We start from the raw sequence: 21,165 nt of genomic DNA, 5'->3' as shown, positions 1-21,165 counted from the left end.
AAATGGTCCAATGGAAAGGCAGAGGCCAATACGGTTGGTTCCAGTGGCGTCGCAGGAGTTGCCAGAATGCGACTATTCAGCCATGAACTGCCTCAGAGACTCTGGCTCCGGATTTTGCCTCGAGGTTGACTCCTGAAGCCTTTTCCATAACTGGCAGTGGAGGTTTGGGATCAGAGTTTTCCTTCTCTCAGATGAGCTGCCTTCCCAGGCTGATGAGTCCCATCTACCTGGTGGCTGTTTAGTCACCTCTTAGGACAAGTACAGCCAAACTGAGGGCCTATTCTTATCCCCCAGCCCCCAGGGGTTGGAATGCCCAACACATTCCAGTTAATTGAGTCATTCTGGGCAACTCATTGCATCTCAACCTAACCTGCGTCACAGTCAGATTTTAATGTTAAAACATCATCTCTTACTGTGAATATCACGAGAAGTTCCTCGAACTGCTTTTATGTAAAACATGACTCCATTTTGCATTTGATGTGGCCGTTTCAGACACCATAGAGGGATTAGCAAATCTGGCTCTTTGGCCCTTCAGTTTCTAGACTAGAGACATATCCGTGAAGGGCCATAGCCCAGTGGTAGAGCACATGCATTTAAGAGGTTTAGTTCTCGTCATCTCTAGTTAAAGAAATATAGGTAACGGAGCTGGGAAATACTTCTCTACTTGAAGCCCTGGAGACCTGGGAGAGAGAGAGACAGAGAGAGACAGAGAGGAAACAATACTGAACTAGATGGATAGTGGTCAGGAGTGACCCAAGACCTCTTGGCAGCTAAGGTGGTAAGCTAAATCCTGCTTCCCTTCTTGGCGATGTCCCAGCCACTGCCCATCATCTATCTTGAAAAGAAGGAGGGAGATAGAGCAGATGAGGATGTATGGAGGAAAAGGGGGTAGAAGGCTAGAGTGTATCTGAGGCTGACTGAGGTTCCAGCCCACTCCTCATCTCCACACTTCTTCTTATGCTCCGTCCCCCACTTTTCTTTGCATGGAGTGGGTAGAGGAAAAGAAGTGGAAGAGAGTGAGCAGATGGAGGTGAGTGTTCCTCACTAATCTGCTGCTTGAGACTGTTGGAAGAGCAACAGCAGGAGAGCTGAGCCACTCAATCTATATAGACAGCAAGTGCTGGCTTCCACCACGGGGAGGGGGATCTTGCTAGTTTAAAAGCATATTTGTCGTTTCTGTACCTACATTGATTGACCACTGATTTTGGCATCTTTTCCAGTCTTCTTGTTTCTGCTTGTATGTGACAGTGCCTGCAGTTCTTTCTTTGTAAAGCATGTTACAAAAATCAGAGTGTGCAGGACTGCTTTAGAGCGCAATCCTAACCAACTTTCTAGCACTGACATAGCCGTGCCAATGTGGCATGCACTGCATCCTGCAGTGGGGAGGCAGTCAGGGGGACCTCCTCAACGTAAGGGCAGCTTTGTTACCTTACCTTGGGGCTGCACTGTAGCTAAGTCAGTGCTTGAAAGTTGGTTAGGATTGCACCCTTACTTCCTCAGACCTGCTAACCAAGGCAACTGCCTCACAGCCCAATCCTATGCTGCCCAGAGCGTGGGGCTGCCGTGGCACCAAGAACGGCTGCTGCAGCATCCTGAGTGCTGACCAGGCAGCGCTGGCGGCACCTTGGGAGAAGAGGACTTTTGTCCCCTTCCCCCAGGTAAGGCGAGTAGCCCTGCAACCCTTGGGTCGCCATCAAATCAAGAGCCTCCGTGTCAGGCAGCAGATCTGACACGGAGGCTCAGGATCCGGTGGAGCAGAGCTCCACCAGTCCCACCTCTCTCCAACCCTGTTCTCTCCCCTGGCACACCTCCTCCCTGCTCTCTCCCCACCCCCCACTCCAGAATGCTTCCTCCCTGCCTCGCCCCACCCCCCCACCTCATGCATGGTCTGGACCTGGCCATGGTCAGATTGACCCATCACTTATTTCCTCACAATCTTTCTCTCAATGTCTCTTTCTTCCACTTGGGCTCCAAAACTAGAAGTGAATCTGGCTGGAGGAAAGAAGCAGGTGGGGGGAGAAGCTACAGAAGGTAAATAGCAAGTATGGGGAAGGTCCAACATTCCCTACCTCTGCCCCCTTTTACACTAACAATCGGGGCCCTCACTTTCCTCTACGTGTCTGTTTGGAACAAACTCAGTTCTGCCACTACCACTGCCACAAATAGATTGAGCCATATCCTTTCATGAGATTCCTGCTACAATTGCAGAAGTTGGCTCCAATGTCAGGTAATCCCCCCAGGACAGAAAGTTAAGTTCCTCAGAAACAGCTGTTCCTCTCAAAACAGAGAAGTGCATGGATTGTGGAGGAAATCCATGACATGTCTTTTCATTTGCATAGTGGCCACGAATATAAGCGTTATGTATCAGACTTTTTGGCCAGAGTGAGTGCTGGGCAGTGAGAAGTGAACCACCTGAATTTTCTTTTGGCTAAGTTTTAAAGATGTTACGCATTTTTCTGTTCCTGCTCTTTTTTTTCAACGTGGCTGTCAGCCTCAGAATCTGCTCTTTCAACGTGAGGTCATTTGGAGAAGCGAAAAGAACAAGACCAGAAATCGTGGACATCATTGTAAAGGTATGTACTCACTGAGGGATTGAACAAATACTCAGCAGAATGGTGGGACTTTTAATCGAATTCATCCTTCACTAGATTTTATCTTTACATTGCAGAGTTCCAAGTTAATGAGTGGCTGAGCATTAATAAATCACTGGTGTTTCTCGGGGTGCAAATATCATTCTGCAGATCTGGAGCCATATGTTCAGCATGATTGATTGACACACTGTGCCTAGCACCAACACAGCATGCATGAGTGATGTTGTAAATGGGCATGTGGGATTAAGAAAAGCATTTGATGGGCAAGAAAAATTATTCTGTCCTTGCGTCAATCGTCTCATCAGATATTGCTACATTACTTGCTTGTTTAATTTGTTCAGTCACTATTATGAAGTGCCTTGACCTTGTTAAGGAGAAAATTATCTTCGACAGATAAGTTGAGCTCATGTAGACAAAAGTGATGGTATTATAAATGCTCTCAAAGGAGAACAGTGATTGAAGCATTTTGTTACCATTTAAACACTGTGTATCTGATGCGTGTAAGAAAGAACAGCACATTATCTTCACATTGCTGTGAGTTCTGTTTGAAGCCACTTAGCACTTCTAAAGAATACAAGAACATGTATAAATGCAGCCACTCTTCTAAAGCCTTGATCTCCCAGCAAATTATGAAGTCAAATCTTTTATGTAACAATGACAAAATGAGGGCACATGTACTTTTTTCTGACATGACTGTATTCGTTTCTGCTGACTGCTTGCTGTAATTTCTGGAATGGTGGGCAAAAAAATGTTCATTTCTCTCTGTAGATTTTAGCACTTGTTCAGCACACATTCTGTGAATGTTAAACTCAAGTCTGCATTTTAAATGCTTGCATGGATCTCCCGTCAGAGTTACTTTCATGTGCATTTATGTCTCGATATATCCCACTTTTTGTCTGAAGCTTGCAACTTGCTCCAAGTATGACTGGTTTGTGTTCTAAACAAAACCCATCCTTCTATTATTCTGTAGTTAGTTGTTGTTTTTTAATATCTTGCTCTTCTTCCAAATATCTCAAGGTGGTATTCATAGTCCCATCGACCTCCATTTGATCCCCATTTTTAATTTATTTGTGGAAACTGTGTCCTGTTTTTCAATTTTGAAAAACAGTAAGGCAACTTCCAATCCTAAATAGAATAAAATATTGTTCAAACATTATAAAACACATGATTAATAAATAAAGCAGCAGGCACAACCGCACATATAAACAATTAAAAAAATAGCAAGAAAGTAGCATAGGAACAAAACCACAGAAGCACAATAAAGCAGAAGCGATTTTCATCCTCACAACTATTCTGTGAGGTGTGTAGGGCAGGAGAGATTAACTGGTGCAAAGTCTTCCAGTAAGGGGTTGAGCAGTGAATGAAATTGAGTTTTCTCCAGTAACCATTCAGAGCGCAATACCATAGTCTTTCGAGACTGAAGGTTGCCAACAACATTTCTCCAGTAACCAATACTCTCCAGTCTCTACATTACAGTAGCTCTTATTGTATTTAGCAGATAAAGAGAGAAAGGAAGGGAGCTTTCAAATATTTCAAGGCAACTTGGCCATCTTGGTTACAACCTGATCTGGTTGGCTGAGGAGGGAGGGTCATGTCTAAACTTCACACTCTCCTGGTCATCAGCAGCAGATTCCAGCTGACCAAAGGTGCTTTGGGAACAACTTGAGACCACACATTTGGGACATCAGCTGGGTGCCATGTATAACTGCACCGTCTTTTCCCATGAGACTCATTGTCGGATTCTGACCCTTATCAAGACAGTCATCGTACAGAAGCATATCCAGAGGCCCAGAAGCACCCCGAGGCCACATGCTCAGCATAATTTAATCTGGATTAATTACCCCTTAGACATTTTCACCATAGTGCTGTGCTGACAATGAAGGTGATCAAAGAGTGGTAATAGGATGGGCAGCCCACTGATGGAATTAGCATTCTGGCAGCGCTGACTGCCTTAGGATAGTCGCAAAACTCAGTCCAGCAGTGTACAAATGATATTCCCTTACCCAGAGGAGACCTCCAGAGAATGCAGCAGTAGTCAACTTGGTGCTGCTGCATTGGTGGGGGAGTGGGGAATAACAGGATTGGGCCCTTGGTTTACTGTTTTACCTGGTCGATGAAAAGTTTGGGGGCAGGGAATGCCTTTTACTGTCATATGCTGGCAGTAACACTGTCACAGAAATTCCAAATATATCAAATTCTTAAGACTCTATTTGTTTCCTCCTGCAGGTTATTTCCCGTTGCGATATTATGCTACTGATGGAAATAAAAGACAACAGTAACAGAATATGCCCCTTTCTGTTAGAGCAACTAAATGCGTAAGATGCAGAACGGAAGTATATTAAGTATGGCATGAGGGGCAGAGACCCTTTTTACATGGAAATGGGATTAAGAGAAAGAGACAAACCCAGAGACAGACTGAACCTGGAACTCTCTCCATGCAAAGATTATGCTCTACCCATGGAGCTGTGTGTTTTTTATATTCATATGTGATTCCCAGTAAAAGGACCATTGCGTCCTGGACAACTGTGTCTGTCAAAGGCATTCTGGCCTTGGACATTTGTATCTGCTCTTTTTGCATCCTGGACATTTGTGTCCCAATATATGTATATTTATATTAGATGCGCTTTTTAATTTTTAAAACACAAAGGTAGGGTTAGGGTAAGGGCTGGGCAGGCTTAGGATATATAACATGGGGTTTGCTGCCCAGTTAATAGTTTGTTTGTTGCCCAGTTATTATGGAACCCAAATGATCTGGACACAAAAAAAAGACCCAGAGGCGAATGTTCAGGGACACCAATGACTGGGAAGCATTTAACTAGGACACAATCATCCAGGATGCAAATACCCTAGTACCATGATTCCCTCTTAGGAACTCAATGTAGCATATCTTAGGTTGCCCCATTTGATCCTCATAAAAACTCTATATATGAGACTGGCAGCCCAAAATCTCCCCTAACTGCTACAGCTGCACCACCAGAGCAAGCCCTGCATCCTGCAAGATGCCAGTCCCAGAGATCTCCTCCAGGTAAGGGAACATTTGTTCTCTTGCAGCGGTACTTGCAACTTGTACTTGCAATGGAGGCCCAGCCCCACAGAATGGCATGTCTCCTTTTTGTCACAGCTGTAACAGGCCTTGCTTCACTGAAACACTAGTTCTGCCAGTGCAAGGCCCCAATAGGATTGAGGCCTCAGAAATGGTGATGTAACCTAAGTCATCTAGGGTGCAATCCTAACCCCGGATGTCAGTGTTTTCCAGCACTGACATAAGGGCAATGCAGCTCTGGGGTAAGAGAACAAACATTCCCTTACTTTGAGGAGGCCTCCGTGAGTGACACCCAACTGCAGGATGCAGCACACGACCCATTGGCACCCCTATGCCAGTGCTGGAAAGCACTGACATAAGGGGTTAGGATTGCGCCCCTAGTGAGTTATACTGCTGGCCAGAACCCAGGTCTTCCTTCATCCATCCAAAATTCTGTCCTCTGTGACACATTGCCTTTCAACAGAGCAACTTAAAATATTCAGTTCAATTATCTTATAAGAAGGCACCTGCCATAGAGCTAGCTGGTCCATGAGCCCAAGTGAGGTGGTCACCTCAGATGGTGAGTTAACCTGTGCATGGCCATTCACCCATTTCCACCCTTCCTCATCCCCCTCCTTAGAACATGATATTCTAGTCCACCACCATCGCTCTCCCATTTCCACTCTGTTCTCCTCTTCCTTTGAGAATCCAAGGAGTGGGAAGAGGAGGAGTAGAAGCAGTGTGGGCAGGGGGTGCCACTGGGGGAGGTGTTGGGTAAGTCCTGGCCTGCTAGAAACTGACTGGCAGGACTTACTATGGCGGTGCCAGTAGGGAATTCTGCTAGAATAACTTACCAGTGACCAGATGTTGAGGCCAACCACTCACTATTACTTTGTTCTGAAAGAAAAGTGGGACATAACTTTTAAGAGAGGCACACAAAGTAGGTCTCTGCTATGGGCTCAAATAGATTTCATATTTTTTCTTCCCCAGTCAGTCACCAGAAGAGTACAATTATGTGGTCAGCAATCGGTTAGGAAGAAGGACCTATAAGGAACAATATGCTTTTTTCTACAGGTAAGCAAATTACATAATTGGATGCCAGTGACATGCCAGTGACAAATACTGTCAGGAGCTAAGCTGGAGTAGCAAATAGCTTTCTGTTTAGAGCAGCGATTTTCAATCTTTTTCATCTCACGGCACACTGAGAAGACACTAAAATTGTCAAGGCACACCATCTGTTTTCTGACAATTGACAAGGCACACTGCACTGTCAGCAGAGGCTCGCATCCCCCAGTGGCCCAACTAAAAAATGACCCTCCCCCAAACTCCCACGGCATACCTGCAGACCATCCACGGCACACTAGGGTGCCACAGCGCAGTGGTTGAAAATGGTTGGTTTGGACTGTGAAGTCTTTCTTGTGATTTACCATTCATTACTTGAAGCATTACACTCTGTCCATTTCCCATCTATGCTTCCTTCTTTTGTGATTGCGGATCCTGTGGCAAAAAAGAGAAAAGTGCAAGAGAGAAGAATGACTTTTTTTTCCTTCAGAAATCAGACTTCTTATTGGAATTCATTGTTGTTGCTCTGACCCAACAACTGGGTGTTCAGCTTAACATGGCTTTTTACCCACCAAGACATTTCAGACCAAGGAAGCGTATATGACTAGACTATCTATACCTGAGTTCTCTAATAGTCTCTATATGTATTAAATGAAACTGCAGACCCAGATTGGTGACAGTGAAGCATACCTATCAGTATCCTGATCTGCAGCCTGGGGACGAAGATGCACTTTCTAGGGAGCCTTTTGTCATCTGGTTTTCCTCTCCGCAAACAGGTGAGAATGCTCTGTGTTCTTCCCCTGCCCAGGGTTCATAAGCTTGTTTTTTTTAATAGTTTATACCCCACTCTTCCCCCCCCCCAGTAATGGGGCACCCAAGGTGGTTTATGATATTCATTAAAATACAATAAAATACAGGGGTAAAACAGTAAAAAGAATAAAAGATAAAAAGACAGAAGTTGGTTGTCAATACCATTCTATGGGCCACAGGGCAAATTGTACCTGAGCTGCACAAAATTCACCATCCTTACTGCTTCAGCTGACACCACCACCTCCACCACTGGGTCCACCCAGCTAGGACAGGAGCAAGGGGAAGGTGATCAGAAGTTTCACTAACACCACATCATTCCCTTTCCACCCTCTATTCCCTTACCTCCTCCAAGCAGGATAGCCGCCAGCATTAAAACACACACACACACACACACACACACACACACACACACACACACACACAGAAGGCAGCAATTCAGCCCCCTAGCCCTTCACTTACTCCTTCTTCACATGGTCCCTTTAAAGAAATGAGGAAGTGCAAAATGCCCTGGGAGCACTCCCATTATCTCCTGTACTTCCCGCATAAGGAAGGAGTGAGGTGAGGGCATTGTTTGCACAGTGAACAGGCTGATCCTGCCTTTTTGGTTGGTCCTGTTCTCCAACTTCTTTAACAAAATGGTAAATCCAGCCTTGATGATGAGGCAAGGCCATGAAAGAAAGCCACTTATGCTAACAAACCAAATGTTTACAAGCTTAATGAAGCAAGTGCGTATGCTATGCTATAAGTGTTTACAGCTATAGGGAAAATATTCACAAACAAATTATTAATTAAAAGCCTAAGTAGAAGTTTAATAGGGGATGCTCACATGTTTAAAATCAAAAAGCATTTCTCTGGTCTCTGTCTGCAAATTGCAAGCTGGCTGTTAAAAATAGTCTCAAGGAATGTCTCTTTGGCAAACTGCCTGGCATCCAGATAGCAGAATGAACAGGGAGGCAAATTCCACCTTCAGGTTTGCTTCTAAACAGAGAACTCATGGAAGGAAAGGGAATTTGCAGTTTAAACCTTTTATTCTATTAGTTCCCTTTTAAACCAAAATACAGTCTTGAATGCATATATTAAACACTGGGAGGGGCTAATATACCGAAGTTTCATGTCAAAAAGAGCTATTTAGAAAGTATTATACAAAGATCACAAAGTTAGCATGCAAGCCAAATAATTAATAATTATGGCTTAAAAGTGTAACTAACACACATATATAAGGATATAATAGTTTAAGAATGAGTTTTAACAGAATAGTTTGATTAAAGCATAAATAAACAGAATAGTAGAAGCCATTAAATTAAAAATGCTTAAGTCTCAGATATGACTCAGATGCAACCTTGAGAGGCAGATGTCTGGCAAAAGCCATTCCAGCCAAAAATCAAAAGGGTCTGTCTCACAGACAGCTCACAGATATGGAATGTGGGAGCCTGTATCTCCTCTGTAGACTCAAAGTCCTGTTTGATACTTTTAATGTGAACGAGGGAGTAAGCATCCCAGAGACTTTTTAGCAGCAGCACACAGGAAAGCAAGAAAAAGTAACTTCTCAGACAGTTTGGTTACAATAAGCGGGCAAAAAGCGAGTGCATTTGCAACATTAGAGATGGGAAATGTTATCTGGTTGGCACCAGAATGCGGGGAAATTGTAAGTTGTAAGGCTAAGAATACACAGGTTTGAAACATTTGATGGAGGCCTTAGCAATGCAAGAGCAAATTTTATCTGTCTGGCAGATGGAAATAGAATTTTCTAACAAGTAGGGATACAAACACCTGCAGAGACAGCTAGACAGGAACAAGATAATAAAGTTGTTTATGGGAAAGTCCCCTGATTAAGCCAAAACATCATGAGAGCCTCTGTCTGAGCTAAAAGCTGACAGAAGGGGCTGGATTTAGTTAAATGAATGAGAAAGGTCTCTTAAAATCCTTGTTACAATAAGAGGTTGGTTTTCCTGTATTAAATAAATATAATTATACCACTATACATCACAGTAACAGGTCATCATATGAGATCACAACATGAAATAGAGGCAAGTCAAAGGACTTGGCTTAGCTTAAAACAAGGGTTGGCACAGAGCCCCATGGTGTCTGGGAAGAACAAAAAAAGGAATTTAGAAAGATAGCACTGGTAGCTCTTTGCAACATGTCAGGGCCAACTAAGTGGAAGAGTGCCAAAAGATAGGTGCAGGAACATACCAAAAGTCAGTTATGAATATAATTGAGTAAACAGTGCCACCTAGTGGTTGTTGAAATCTTTAAGTTATATATGTCACAATGTACATTTTTGCCTTTTTTGGAACCTGTAACTTGAAACCAACCAATCAAATGCTTGTAAAGTTATTTCTAGCTAATCCTGAGAAAGCCCCATCTCTGATGTCACACACCAGCCAATGAGAAGTGTAAGACTCCTCAAACAAAGGAGCCAGAATAGAATATAAGCAGGAGGGTCAGAGTAGGAAAATTGCTCTCTTCACTTTGGAAAAGGAGTCCCTGAGAAGCCCATTGCTGGCAACGAAATAAAGCTTGCAGACTATCACCACTCTTGCCTATTGAGTTTGCTTTTGGACTTTGCTTTTGACCTTGCAACAATCATAGCCTTTCAAAGAATGAAGAACGTGGCTCCACGTTGAATACTTTTTTGTCACATGAAATAAAGAACCTAAATAGGCAAATCCTGTAAGATTCTGAACACTTTACAGTAAGAAGAGATCTTTTGACCCCAGTATTCTTCAGGATTTCAAGATCAATGAGTATGCATGAAGCAGGCTTTCACATTTTGTGTTTGATAATGCCTGGATGAATGGCTCAGCCTTGTAAGATTTATGTGATAGAAAACGAATCAGAGTGTCCAGGGGAAACATTTCAGGGTAGATGATTAGGCTTTGAAAGAAGGGCAGATTTCAAGTTTAACAATGAAAAAACTAAAATATTACAAATCACAGGCACACCTAAGAATTAGCCCTCATAAGAGCAAAAACAAAATGGATCTACTAAGAGCCAGGAACCATTGTCCCAGCAATCAAACTCGATGTAAAATCTTCATGTAACATACATTTAACAAACATCTGTTAAAATCTTAAGATACTAAGGTCACAATCCTAACCAGCTTTCCAGCACTGAGGTAAGGGCACTGCAATTCTAAGGTAAGGGAACAAACATTGCCTTTCATTGAGGAGGCCTCCGTGACTGCCCCCCAACTGCAGGATGCATCACATGCCCCATTGGCACAGCTATGCCAGTGCTGGAAAGTTGGTTAGGATTGCGCCCTAAAGGAAGCATGAACTCAGGTCTTTTTTCCTCTGTCAGTGGAAAAATTTCAGGTCTATTGTACTTTGGCAGGCTCAGGTACGCTTGAAAACAAGTGGTGCTTAGTGATACACATGGCCTTTAGAAAGCAATACACATAAAGAAAATATTAAATCCATCAGTTTACTTAATCTTGATGGAGTGTCTGTAAAACGTAATTCTTCTTATGCTTACTTGTTAAGTGGCCAGGGAATTTGTGATAATCCCTCTGCATACAACACCTGAAACAGCTGTGCGGGAAATTGATGAACTCTATGATGTGTACCTGAATGTGAAACAACAGTGGAAGTCTGAGGTTAGTCAAGAATGTGTGTGTGTGTGTATGCGTTTGTGTTGTACTGAATGAACTCCTGAGTTCAGGTCCAGTCAGGGTATATACAGTATCTGTCCTGGAAGTTATAACACCACAGATTTCATTTCATCCCCCCCCCCACACACACACATAGACAAGCACACACCCCTAAACAATTCTCTGCTATTCTTCACTGATCTCTCTGCTACGCTTTGCACTTAAAGATGTACACATGGTCAAAAATGGTTGGAACTCTCAGGAAAAGTCCTCAGCAGCCCTATAACTGATCCAATGCTGTCCTACTGCCAGTACTGAGACTGCACCACCAGCACTGGGTGTTGCAAATACGCCATAAGGCACATGCATAAATGTGCTGTTTGCACCACCCAGGGAGTAAGCAACACCAGTGAGGAGGCCTGTGCCACCCTATCGATGCCGCAGTCAGAGCCCCAGATGCCAGCGGAAAGCAGGTAAGCGCCGAATAGCATGGGGGCATGGGAAAGGTAACAAGAGGATGGAATTCTTGAATGGGGTAGGGTGGAACGGGGAGGTAGGCCCACGGAATTAAGTGGGGCAGAGGCTCAGAGCAGGGGCCTCCTCAGCCAAATCTTATCTCCTATGTTGGGCTTGAAAGCCCAATATGGGGCTTATAGACTCTGTACCAACGAAATAGCCCCATCGAGCAGGCTGGGGTTTTACTCAGGTTAAGAGGATGGATGTTCCCTTCCCCTAAGGAGACCTCCAGCCTGCTCAATTCCAGCACAGGATGCAGTGGTAGCCATTTGGAGCTACTGCTCCTGTGCTGGATAGGATTGGGCTGTAAGTCTGATCTGAGTGCACACGCTAAAGTGAGGTACCAGTTCTGCAAACACACCCAAAATCTAGAACTCCTGGTTATCCGTCCCCTCTAACTTCCCCTAATAGTAAAAACTGAGCAAGTTTTTTCCCCATGTGTCAGAGTTCTGCTGTACATTTGTGTGCTTTTAGCATTCCTACCTTTTCAAACTCACCTTTATCAATTCCACCTTTTAGAATTTCTTCTTCATGGGAGACTTCAATGCTGGCTGTGGCTATGTTGCGAAGAAGCATTGGAAGAATATTAGGCTCAGAACTCACACTGAATTTGTTTGGCTCATTGATGACAAAGCTGACACAACTGTGAAAGCAAGCACGCATTGCCCTTATGACAGGTAACCATCCACTTGAGTGCAGATTTTTTTTTTTAATAATCCTACAACCGCTACTACTATATTACCTAGTTTTAGAGTCTGCTTGTTAGGTTGACAAAGTCAAGTTATGAACGGTGTGAGAGTCAAGTTGTTTAGTCCATTGTGCGTGGCTATATTAGGTAGCTCCCTTATCTCTGGAAACAATTGACCAGCCATTCATCCAAGTTCAGCCATTCATCCATGGGTGGCCAACCTGTGTCATAGGCAGCTGGAGTTTGTGGCAAGCCTGGATATGAGCCTGGTTATGACATGGAGTCAGATCTACCCCACTGCCAGCTACTCCAGTACTATACTGCTTCTCTGTCCCAGTCGACTAAAGTTAAAACTATGTCACAGTATAGTGGGCTTCATATGTACTTGAGAGCACGTGACAGTGGCACTATCTCAAACTTTGAACTTGCCTTGTTGGCCACTCCGACTAAGTTGACCACCACAATACTAATCAATTGACTGAAAGCCCCCCAAAAAGGAACATGGGCAACCAACATTACAACAAGATACTACTGCATTGTGCATTGTCAGTTCTTCCTTTACAAACTCTAATTTCCAGGGAGAGAACTATTGACCTTCAGTAAGTCTGCCTGGATAATCACCTGAATAGAATGATCCACATGGGGCAAAGCTCTCCAACTTCCCAATTAATCTCTCTCTCTCTGCCCATACATTTACCTTGGCAGGACTGGCTCTTTCACTTGGTTCCACAAACAGCTGGCAAGTGAGTCCTTCATATTATCGCAATGGGCTCCTGAGTCAGAATTCTTTTCCCAACAACGTACTTGAGATGGTGCCAGGGTAATTAATCATAGTCCTGCAGTGATGGGCGGTTGAGGGGAAAAGCTTTACCTGAGATGCTCAGACTAAAGTCTGTGCAGATAGGCAAGAGAAAAATTCTCCCTAACATTTTGCAATGGAGTTATTTACACCTGGCTAAGAGGCACAGGTTAGGCTGCTGTAAGCGCCTACCCTTTATAACCACATTTGCACATACAGTACAATATTAGGTAAAAACTCACCAAAGCACTATAACATACCACTTTTAACTGAGCTCTACAAAGAACTAACTGTGCATTCCTATGCACGTTTATTCAGAAGTAAGTCCCATATACTTGTGTATAAGATTGCAGCCTTACAGTGCAATCCTATCTTGCACTGGAACAGGCAGGCCAGGAGGTCTGTGCTGTATCCAGCGCAAGATTGGGGCAAGATTGGGGCTAAGCCAGAGGCAAGGAGAAACTCTTCCCCTTACCCCTGGGTAAGCCACCACAGCCCCAATGGGACTCCTCAGACCTGTGCCACCTCAGGAGGTGGTACAAGTTCGAGGAGAACGGAGTGACTTGGCCACTCCACGCTGCTCGAGGAACAGCGTTGGGATCTGGCATAACTGTGATCCTCCTAAACTGATGCAAGGGGCTTGCACCACTCTAACACAAGGTTAGGATTGCACCCTTAGTGAATGAAATGTTGGAGTCATTGGGTTAGGAATACACTGGATTTAAAAGGACTTACTTCCTAGAACATATGCGTCCAATATGCCTGTCTCACTGTACACGGGCAAGAGGGAGGTCGGAAAGAGGATGAGGCAAAGAAGAAGACGGGCAATGGGAAGAGCATATGTCACGACATAGTTTAGGGGAGGGAAATTTAGGAGGAAAAAAGAATCTCCAGCATTCTGCTGATAATGTTGCTAGGGCAAGGGGGGGTGCTATAATGTGCGCTAGGCAAAGCATGTAAGCACTGGGTATTGTTGTGATACTGTCATTGTGCAAACTACCTGAAACTGCCAACCTTTACTTTTTTTGACAAGGTATTCTATGACTGTATAGATAGCTAAGACACAGTTGTCTGGTTGTTCCATCTTCTAGGATTGTTCTCCACGGAGATAGGCTCAGACAAGCCATTGTGCCAAATTCAGCAAGTGTCTTTGATTTCCAGAGTGCCTTTGAAATGACGGAGGTGCAGGTTTGTAGCAGAAGATGGTAATGTATAAATAAAGTGGGAGGGGGTTGCAGCTGCCCATTCTGCAGTTCACAGCTGTGCTGCATTTAAGAGTATCCTGCAGACTCCTAGTCAGGAAAGGACAAGAAGCATAATCAGAGCCAGTTTCCTTCTGGGGACTCAAGGTGCATCCACATGGTTGGCAGGAAATCATGTGCACCCTATATACTACCAGACCTCAGTGCAGTTATTTTCAACCTTCTTCATCTCACAGCACACCGACAAGGCACTAAAATTGTCAAGGCGCACCATCAGTTTTTTTACAATTGACAAGGCACACAGCACTGTCAGTGGGGAGCGCACATCCCCCAATGGCCCTATTAATAAATGACCTTTCCCAAACTTCCTTCCCCCCCCCTCATGATACACCAGTGTGCCATGGCACAGTGTTGAAAATTGCTGCCTCAGTGTCTACTTTAACCCTTTATCTCCTATGCTCATCTTCTGAGAAGAGCCCAAACTAAAAACCTATGTAGTCCAGCATCCTTTCCTCCACACTGGATGGAAAGCCTGCAAACTGGAAATGAAGGGACACTCCACTCCCACCATTGGTCACCTGCAACTGGTTTTCAAAGGCATACTGCCTCTGAACCTGGAGGTACTGCATAGTCACCATGACTGGGAGCCGATAACAGACCTCCAAAAATTTTGTCCACTCTCCTTTTAAAGCCATCTAAGCTAGTGGCTATTACCCCATCCTGTGGCAGTGAATTCCATGGCTTAATTATGAGCAGTGCAAAGAAATACTTCCTTTTTTCCCTTCTAAGGGCACAATCCTAACCCCTTATGTCATTGCTTTCCAGCACTGACTTAAGGGCAATGCAGCTCTGAGGTAAGGGAGCAAACATTCCCTAAATTTGAGGAGGCCTCCATGAGTGACACCCAACTGCAGGATGCAGCACACGCCCCATTGGCACCGCTATGTCAGTGTTTTCCAGCACATAATGGGTTAGGATTGCACCGTAAGTCTCCTGCCAAACAGTCTCCTGCAAAGTTCACCTGGATGCAGCCAGCCTTTTATACTCAGTTCAAAGCAATACGATTCAACAGGCAAAAAGTTCAGTACATTTCTATCTCTGCCTCATTCAAGCTCCCCCTTTACCCCTCCTTTCAGTTGCTCCTCTTACAAGATAATGCAGACTGACTCTGTCTGGTCTCCAAGGACCAAGGTACTGGGGAGTTCGGGCTAAAAGCGCTGAGTGAAGGCATGAAGGTCAACGGTTTGTAAGCTGGCTCCTGAGGCTGCATTCTCACTATAAGGCACTGGGTGAGGGTGGCACACAGCTTTTTGCTAACAGTCATTTCAAGACCAGAGGAAGAGTCAGTGAGCTGAAGTTAAAATGGCATTACTTTGGCTAGAGTTTTAGTGGGAGCACTTTGCTCAGGCACAGCCCTGACTTAGTTGAAACCTGGGTACCATCTCCACATGGTTTCATAGAACAATGAATGACTCCTGCGCAATGCACTGTTGATTGTATGCCTCATGCTTGTACAAGGGATAGAACTGAAGTACATGGTGCCTAATTCTACCATGTATTGTGCACCATTACTTCACAGGCTTTAGCAGTGAGCGATCATTTTCCAGTCGAAGTCCAGCTGAGAGTGACCAGACGATCCCCAAGAGCAAGACATCGTAAACATCTTTCATGAATTCCCACCCTGCAAAAACTTTTTTTTTAAAAGCCACTTTTTTAAAAATAGCACATTCATTCTCAAACAAGGAGCAGCATTTGCAGTTTGACATTTTCTTGATGCAGTGAAATATATAACCAAAAATAAGCAAAGTGAAATCTTGGTATTCTTAAAACCATTGCAAGCCAAACCAAATAAATTAGCTAAAATTATTCTTTGCCGTGAACTCAAGACAACTGTACTGGGTCAGTTGGAATGTCTCCACAACCCCATCTGCAGCAAGAGCAGGCTATCTGTTTATTCAGAATTGTTCAAGGCCTCTACCCCTTCCCAGTGTCTTCTCTCCAGCCAAAAGCATCAGAAGTCAAGGACGCAGAAGCATTCTCGGCAAATATAATTTTTTTAATAGTCCAAATCTTATGGAGACACACGGCCGCATAGCTCTTTTGAAGTCAGAGAGGTGTGTAATTGTTGGTTTGGGTGCAACTCCAAAGGTTGCAAAGATTTCACAGGCCTACAAAACTGAGAGTCAGAAAAGTTTTTCCCAAACTTGATGGTGGTTTGATATGAATTTGGGGTGCCAATTCCAAAAATGGCATCCGTTTTACCCTATCACGTCTAGTTTTGGAGATATAGTATAGCCTCTTTAGTGAATGGTTCAAGCAACTTCCTCATGAGGAAGCCATGGTGTAGACTTCCTCATGAGGAAGCTGCTTGAACCATTCACTAATGAGGCTATACTATATCTCCAAAACTAGACGTGATAGGGCAAAACAGATGCCGTTTTTGGAATCGGCACCCCAAATATACCCAGGAATTGGTGTAAAGTTTAAGGAAGCAAAATATGTGTTGGCCTGTGTTTTGGGGGGAAAATAAGAACAGTACCAAGAAAATAAACACCAGGCCTAGTCCAACCATCCCTAACAGATCAGGCCATAGAAGAACACAGGCTATGATCAAACAGAATGTGTGGCATAGAATTTGCAAGAGGATAGGACCAATGTGCAATTCGATACTTTGACTATCACCACATAGTAATAATGCATATTGGTCATCTTGCAGTAGAGAGCAAAATAAGCATAAAATACTATAATAAGTGAAGATGAGCCAGCAGGATTAATGTGGTAGTCCTCAAATGATTTTCTCTCACAGCTTGATCTTAACTCTGAGGCTCAGGACCTAATTTCTTACCCTATTAAGGTGACAGTAAAGATTACCCTCAAGTCAGACTGATTGATGACTTTGGTGGATTATGCTTTTCTTGCACCATCTGTGTTTATCTTCAACAGCATTTTTTTTTAATGCTCAGCCAATGAGGTGATGTGTTTTTTATTGGGTCAATAATGCTCAAAATGTTGAAAGGGAGAATTCAAGCACACAGTGTCCTTTTCACATGGAAGCATTTAAGCAAACTTATGGGTACCTCTTCCCTTTTGATATTCTAGCACAGTGATTCCCAAGTGTTTTCGACTGGCAGCTCCCTGGACCTACTGAGCCTGGTGGCAGGTTTTTAATGAGAATTCTGTGGCTCACCTGGCTGCTTTCAACAGCTCACAGTCTGGGAACCACTACTCTGGCATTTATTGTGGGAAGCCAATTGCATAGACCACCCAGCTTGTGCTGGGTCTACAACCTGTTAACCAGGTAGCCGCAAGGCAAGTAGCAAGACCAGTATGGGGGAAATCTGTATCCGTGACTATTATTTTAGAACTCAAGCTGGCATGCATGGCTCCTCCTTCTGTTTTGAAAATCCTCACAACAACCCTGTGGCTAGAAATATCCTAAGATTGGCCCAGAGATTCCATTTTTATCCTGTCTTTCACCAACAGGCCCCATATAGAGTTGCCAACTGGTCAGGATTGTTCTGGAGCCTCCTGAAATTGACATAAGTCTCCCAAGTGACTACTGAAACCAATTCTGTAAGTTTTAACAGGGTCTCCCTAGTTTATGTCACTACATCATGCCTTCAGTCAGAATTGGCAATCCTAGCCCCAAAATGGCTAACAGCACAAATTAAAAATACAATAAAATCCATTTGAAACCACAGTAAAAATCAGCAAGCAAAAACAGAGATAGTAAAGTCATCTGACAAGCAGCCATGGGACACCCCCAGCCCATTCTCATCCATCATCCATCAAAGGCCTTATGGAACAAGCACGTCTTTAAAGCTCTCTTGAAAATGGGGAGGGAGGAACACATTACAAACCTTCTGCAGCAATGAGTCCAAGAGCCGGAAGCCCACCACAGAGAAGGTCCTCTCCTGTATGCACTTCAAGCAAGAGTCAGTCAGGGACAACATGCAGAGCAGAGTCATCTCTCCCCCATCTCAGACAAGCAGGCTCATACAGGAGAAGGCAATCAGAGATGTGCTGAAACAGGACTCCAGATCCCCAACATTAGAATCACTTGGCAATATCCTGTGTGTCAACCTTTTTTGTGTGGCAAATAAGACTCACTCATTATCAGTAGGATCCTTACTAGTACATAGCCTGCAATGAGACAAATGGCCCAGTCCTGTGGTGGCCTTATGCTGATAGATCTTGTGATCCTTCAACACAAGGCCTTGGCCACTGTCACATGAGCTGCTCCAACAGAAGGTAGCTTGCTAATGAATGCGCGCGAGCAAGGAAGCCCTGCATTGGTGGCAGCAGGCCACCAAACCCACACAGGAGCAGGTAAGTTGGCAGTGCAGGAGGATTGTGGGTAGGTCGGGTGGAGACTGCGCTGGGGGCAGGAGGGGGAGTATCCCAGTGGCAGCGGCACTGGGTGAAATCCTATTCCCTTTCCACAGCCTGACACACCCCATGGTTCTCCTTAGGATTATGTCCAATATTCCCCACAAAGGGGTCTTTGCCACAACAAGAGTTGTGCAGTAGCTTCTTCTCTGCATTTCCAGATATATGCTGATGACATCAAACTTTATTGCCATACTTCCAGGAACACAGATGTCTAAGCTACTCAGATCTCAGCTCTGCTGTTTATGGTGTGTGGTGTGGAAAGCCACAGTACTTAAGGGTGCAAACCTAACCAACTTTCCAGCACTGACATAGCTGTGCCAATGTGGCATGCACTGCATCCTGCAGTGGAGGGGAAGTCAAGGAAATCTCTTCAAGATAAGGACATGTTTGTTACCTTGGGGCTGCATTGCGACTAGGCCAGTGCTGGAAAGTTGGTTAAGTTTGCACCCTAAGTCAGCTAAATAGCTGGCGTGGGTCCAAGGATACCCACTGGAGGCCAGGCAGCCTACGGGGTGGTAACAAAGGTTTTTACTTAACTCTCCTTGGCTGTCTGGTGCCTCCCCCATAGCATGCATGCTCCATCAGTGACTTTCCTTCAGGAGCTCAGCATGCTATGGGCTGTTGGGGGATAGGATTGTGCTGAAAATTACCTTAGAGGCCTGTGCATTGTCAGTCTGAAACAGTGTTGATTGCTGCGTTGTTTATCCCACCAAAAGATGGATACACAAACAGAATTTTAGTCTCCCCAGTGCTAGGCAACTTTATTATATTTCCTGTTGGATCGAAATGGCATAAGGGGACATTAGCATGATTAATGCTGAAAACCATGGAGACATTCTGGAGGAAGGTTATTGATGTGACCTGAAACAAAATCTTTGCTGAAATAAACCCTTGAGTTGAGTTTTTTATAATATCATTTTTGTACTTTGCAACTGTGGTGCCCAATGCAAGAGACTGAATCAATTTTGCCCTGAAGAAAAAATATTTGAACCCACCAATGGCATATTTAAAAAAGAGAGAGTGAGAGAACAAATGTATTTACCTTTTGTCCAGGCAAGCTGCCAAGGTAGCAACAATGCCTTGTTTGTTCTCTGATTCTCTTCAGCCAGCCAGTCTTCCTGTCTTTTACGTTCCACTGTTCTCCTATATACAACACAGAGCATAACTTTTTCAACAGAGAAATATGGAGCTATCAAGTACTGTAACTTCTTTACCTTTTCTTTGCTGTTTCAAAAGTCTCCATAGGATTGCAACGCAGACTTTTAACATGCCACAGAAAAGCCTGCCAAGTACCATGATCATTCTGCCTTGTCCCTTCTCCCCCCTTTGCCTACTCCCCTCCCTCCCTGCAACAAACTAACACTATTGGATTGGACTGCCATTTATGCACTTTGACCTTTGATCTGGTCCGGTCAAAATGTCTGGCTGACATTCAGAGCAGTTTGGGGAGCCAGATAAGAAAAACACCTTGTCTCCCCAACTCACTGCTTCCAAATATTCAGTAGCCAAGGAATGCAAACAAGACAGTGTTTTGAAAAGGAAACCGCAGATTGGCACATGAAGACCCATATCCCATAGGGAGGATGCGGTCGGAGTCAGGAGCTAGGAATACAATGGAACCAGTGGATGGACAAACACGCAGCAGGAATTGACACTGAAGCCCACACTCCTCTCTTGTTGTAATCCCCATAAGACTAAAGGCAAAACTGTCAATTAGTTGTTTTTTCAACATACCATCACCTAAGCTCATGCCAACTATGGTTCAGCTAAAGGCCATTGGATACAAACTACCCTGACTTCTAAACCTTATGCAGTAGTTCTCAAACTGGGAGGCAGACTGGGGGTGCTGGGGGGAAGAGAGAGCACAACACCCCAGGGAAGGATGGGATTCAAAGTCAAGTGAGAGCTTTCTCATATCAGCAAAGGTAGGTGAATGCCCCAGTGAAGGACCCCAGTGAATCCACACTGGATCTGCAAATGTGACAATATTCCCAGTTGTCTCCATCATCCATCCTGATGTGGGAAGCAAGAAGCTGGTGTTTTGGCAAATTACAGTTTCTGGTGTGCATGCTTGAGAGTCAGAAGGCCACCTGCCCTTTCCTAATCCCAGATCTCAGTTCCTCACATATAGCAATAGCCTGCATGGGGACTGCATAGGTGAGTCTGAGCACAGTCACCTCAAGGGGAGCACAAGGTAAATTCAGAAGGGAGGCTCAGTTCAGAAAATTTGAGAAACCGGTCCAGGCACACATCATTCACTACAGGCTCTCAGGAAAAAACCACATATGCAGCAGTCCAGAAACCACAAGCCCATGAAAGTTGGTATACTGCAAAGAACTGGGATTCATGCTCTGAATTCAGCCTCAAACTCATTGGTGGACATAGGCATGCCATTCTTCTCAGGCTCCGTTGTTTTCTACCTCCTCATCCTCTCAGCAATTTGGGATCAATCATGCTGCCAGGTTTGTTGTAAGGATCGAAGAGCTGATGT

At 44.3% G+C, this 21,165-nt stretch overlaps 1 protein-coding gene across 1 annotated transcript; it reads left to right on the top strand.

Moving 5' to 3' along the window:
* The first annotated feature begins 2,441 nt into the window (after positions 1-2,441).
* Positions 2,442-16,040, top strand: DNASE1L3 (deoxyribonuclease 1L3). Its single transcript, XM_066616950.1, has 8 exons — positions 2,442-2,573; positions 4,818-4,906; positions 6,604-6,687; positions 7,339-7,451; positions 10,971-11,083; positions 12,113-12,270; positions 14,172-14,268; positions 15,862-16,040. Exons 1-8 carry the CDS (start codon positions 2,442-2,444, stop codon positions 15,952-15,954), a joined length of 879 nt encoding a protein of 292 aa, XP_066473047.1. The 3' UTR covers positions 15,955-16,040.
* The last annotated feature ends 5,125 nt before the right edge of the window (positions 16,041-21,165 follow it).

The sequence above is a fragment of the Tiliqua scincoides genome, chromosome 2 (assembly GCF_035046505.1).
Source record: "Tiliqua scincoides isolate rTilSci1 chromosome 2, rTilSci1.hap2, whole genome shotgun sequence".
In the NCBI taxonomy this organism is placed as follows: Eukaryota; Metazoa; Chordata; class Lepidosauria; order Squamata; family Scincidae; genus Tiliqua; species Tiliqua scincoides.
The sequence above is the reverse complement of the archived record's forward strand: the minus strand, read 5'-3'. Positions and strand labels throughout refer to the sequence as shown.

What these genes read in the sequence shown, in the direction of transcription:
- DNASE1L3 (XM_066616950.1), top strand. Translation starts at nt 2,442, where the DNA reads ATGTTACGCATTTTTCTGTTCCTGCTCTTTTTTTTCAACGTGGCTGTC. An exon ending in CAATATGCTTTTTTCTACAG is followed by an intron (nt 6,688 to 7,338) that starts GTAAGCAAATTA and finishes ATGAAACTGCAG; the next exon opens with ACCCAGATTGGTGACAGTGA. An exon ending in TTGAAATGACGGAGGTGCAG is followed by an intron (nt 14,269 to 15,861) that starts GTTTGTAGCAGA and finishes ATTACTTCACAG; the next exon opens with GCTTTAGCAGTGAGCGATCA.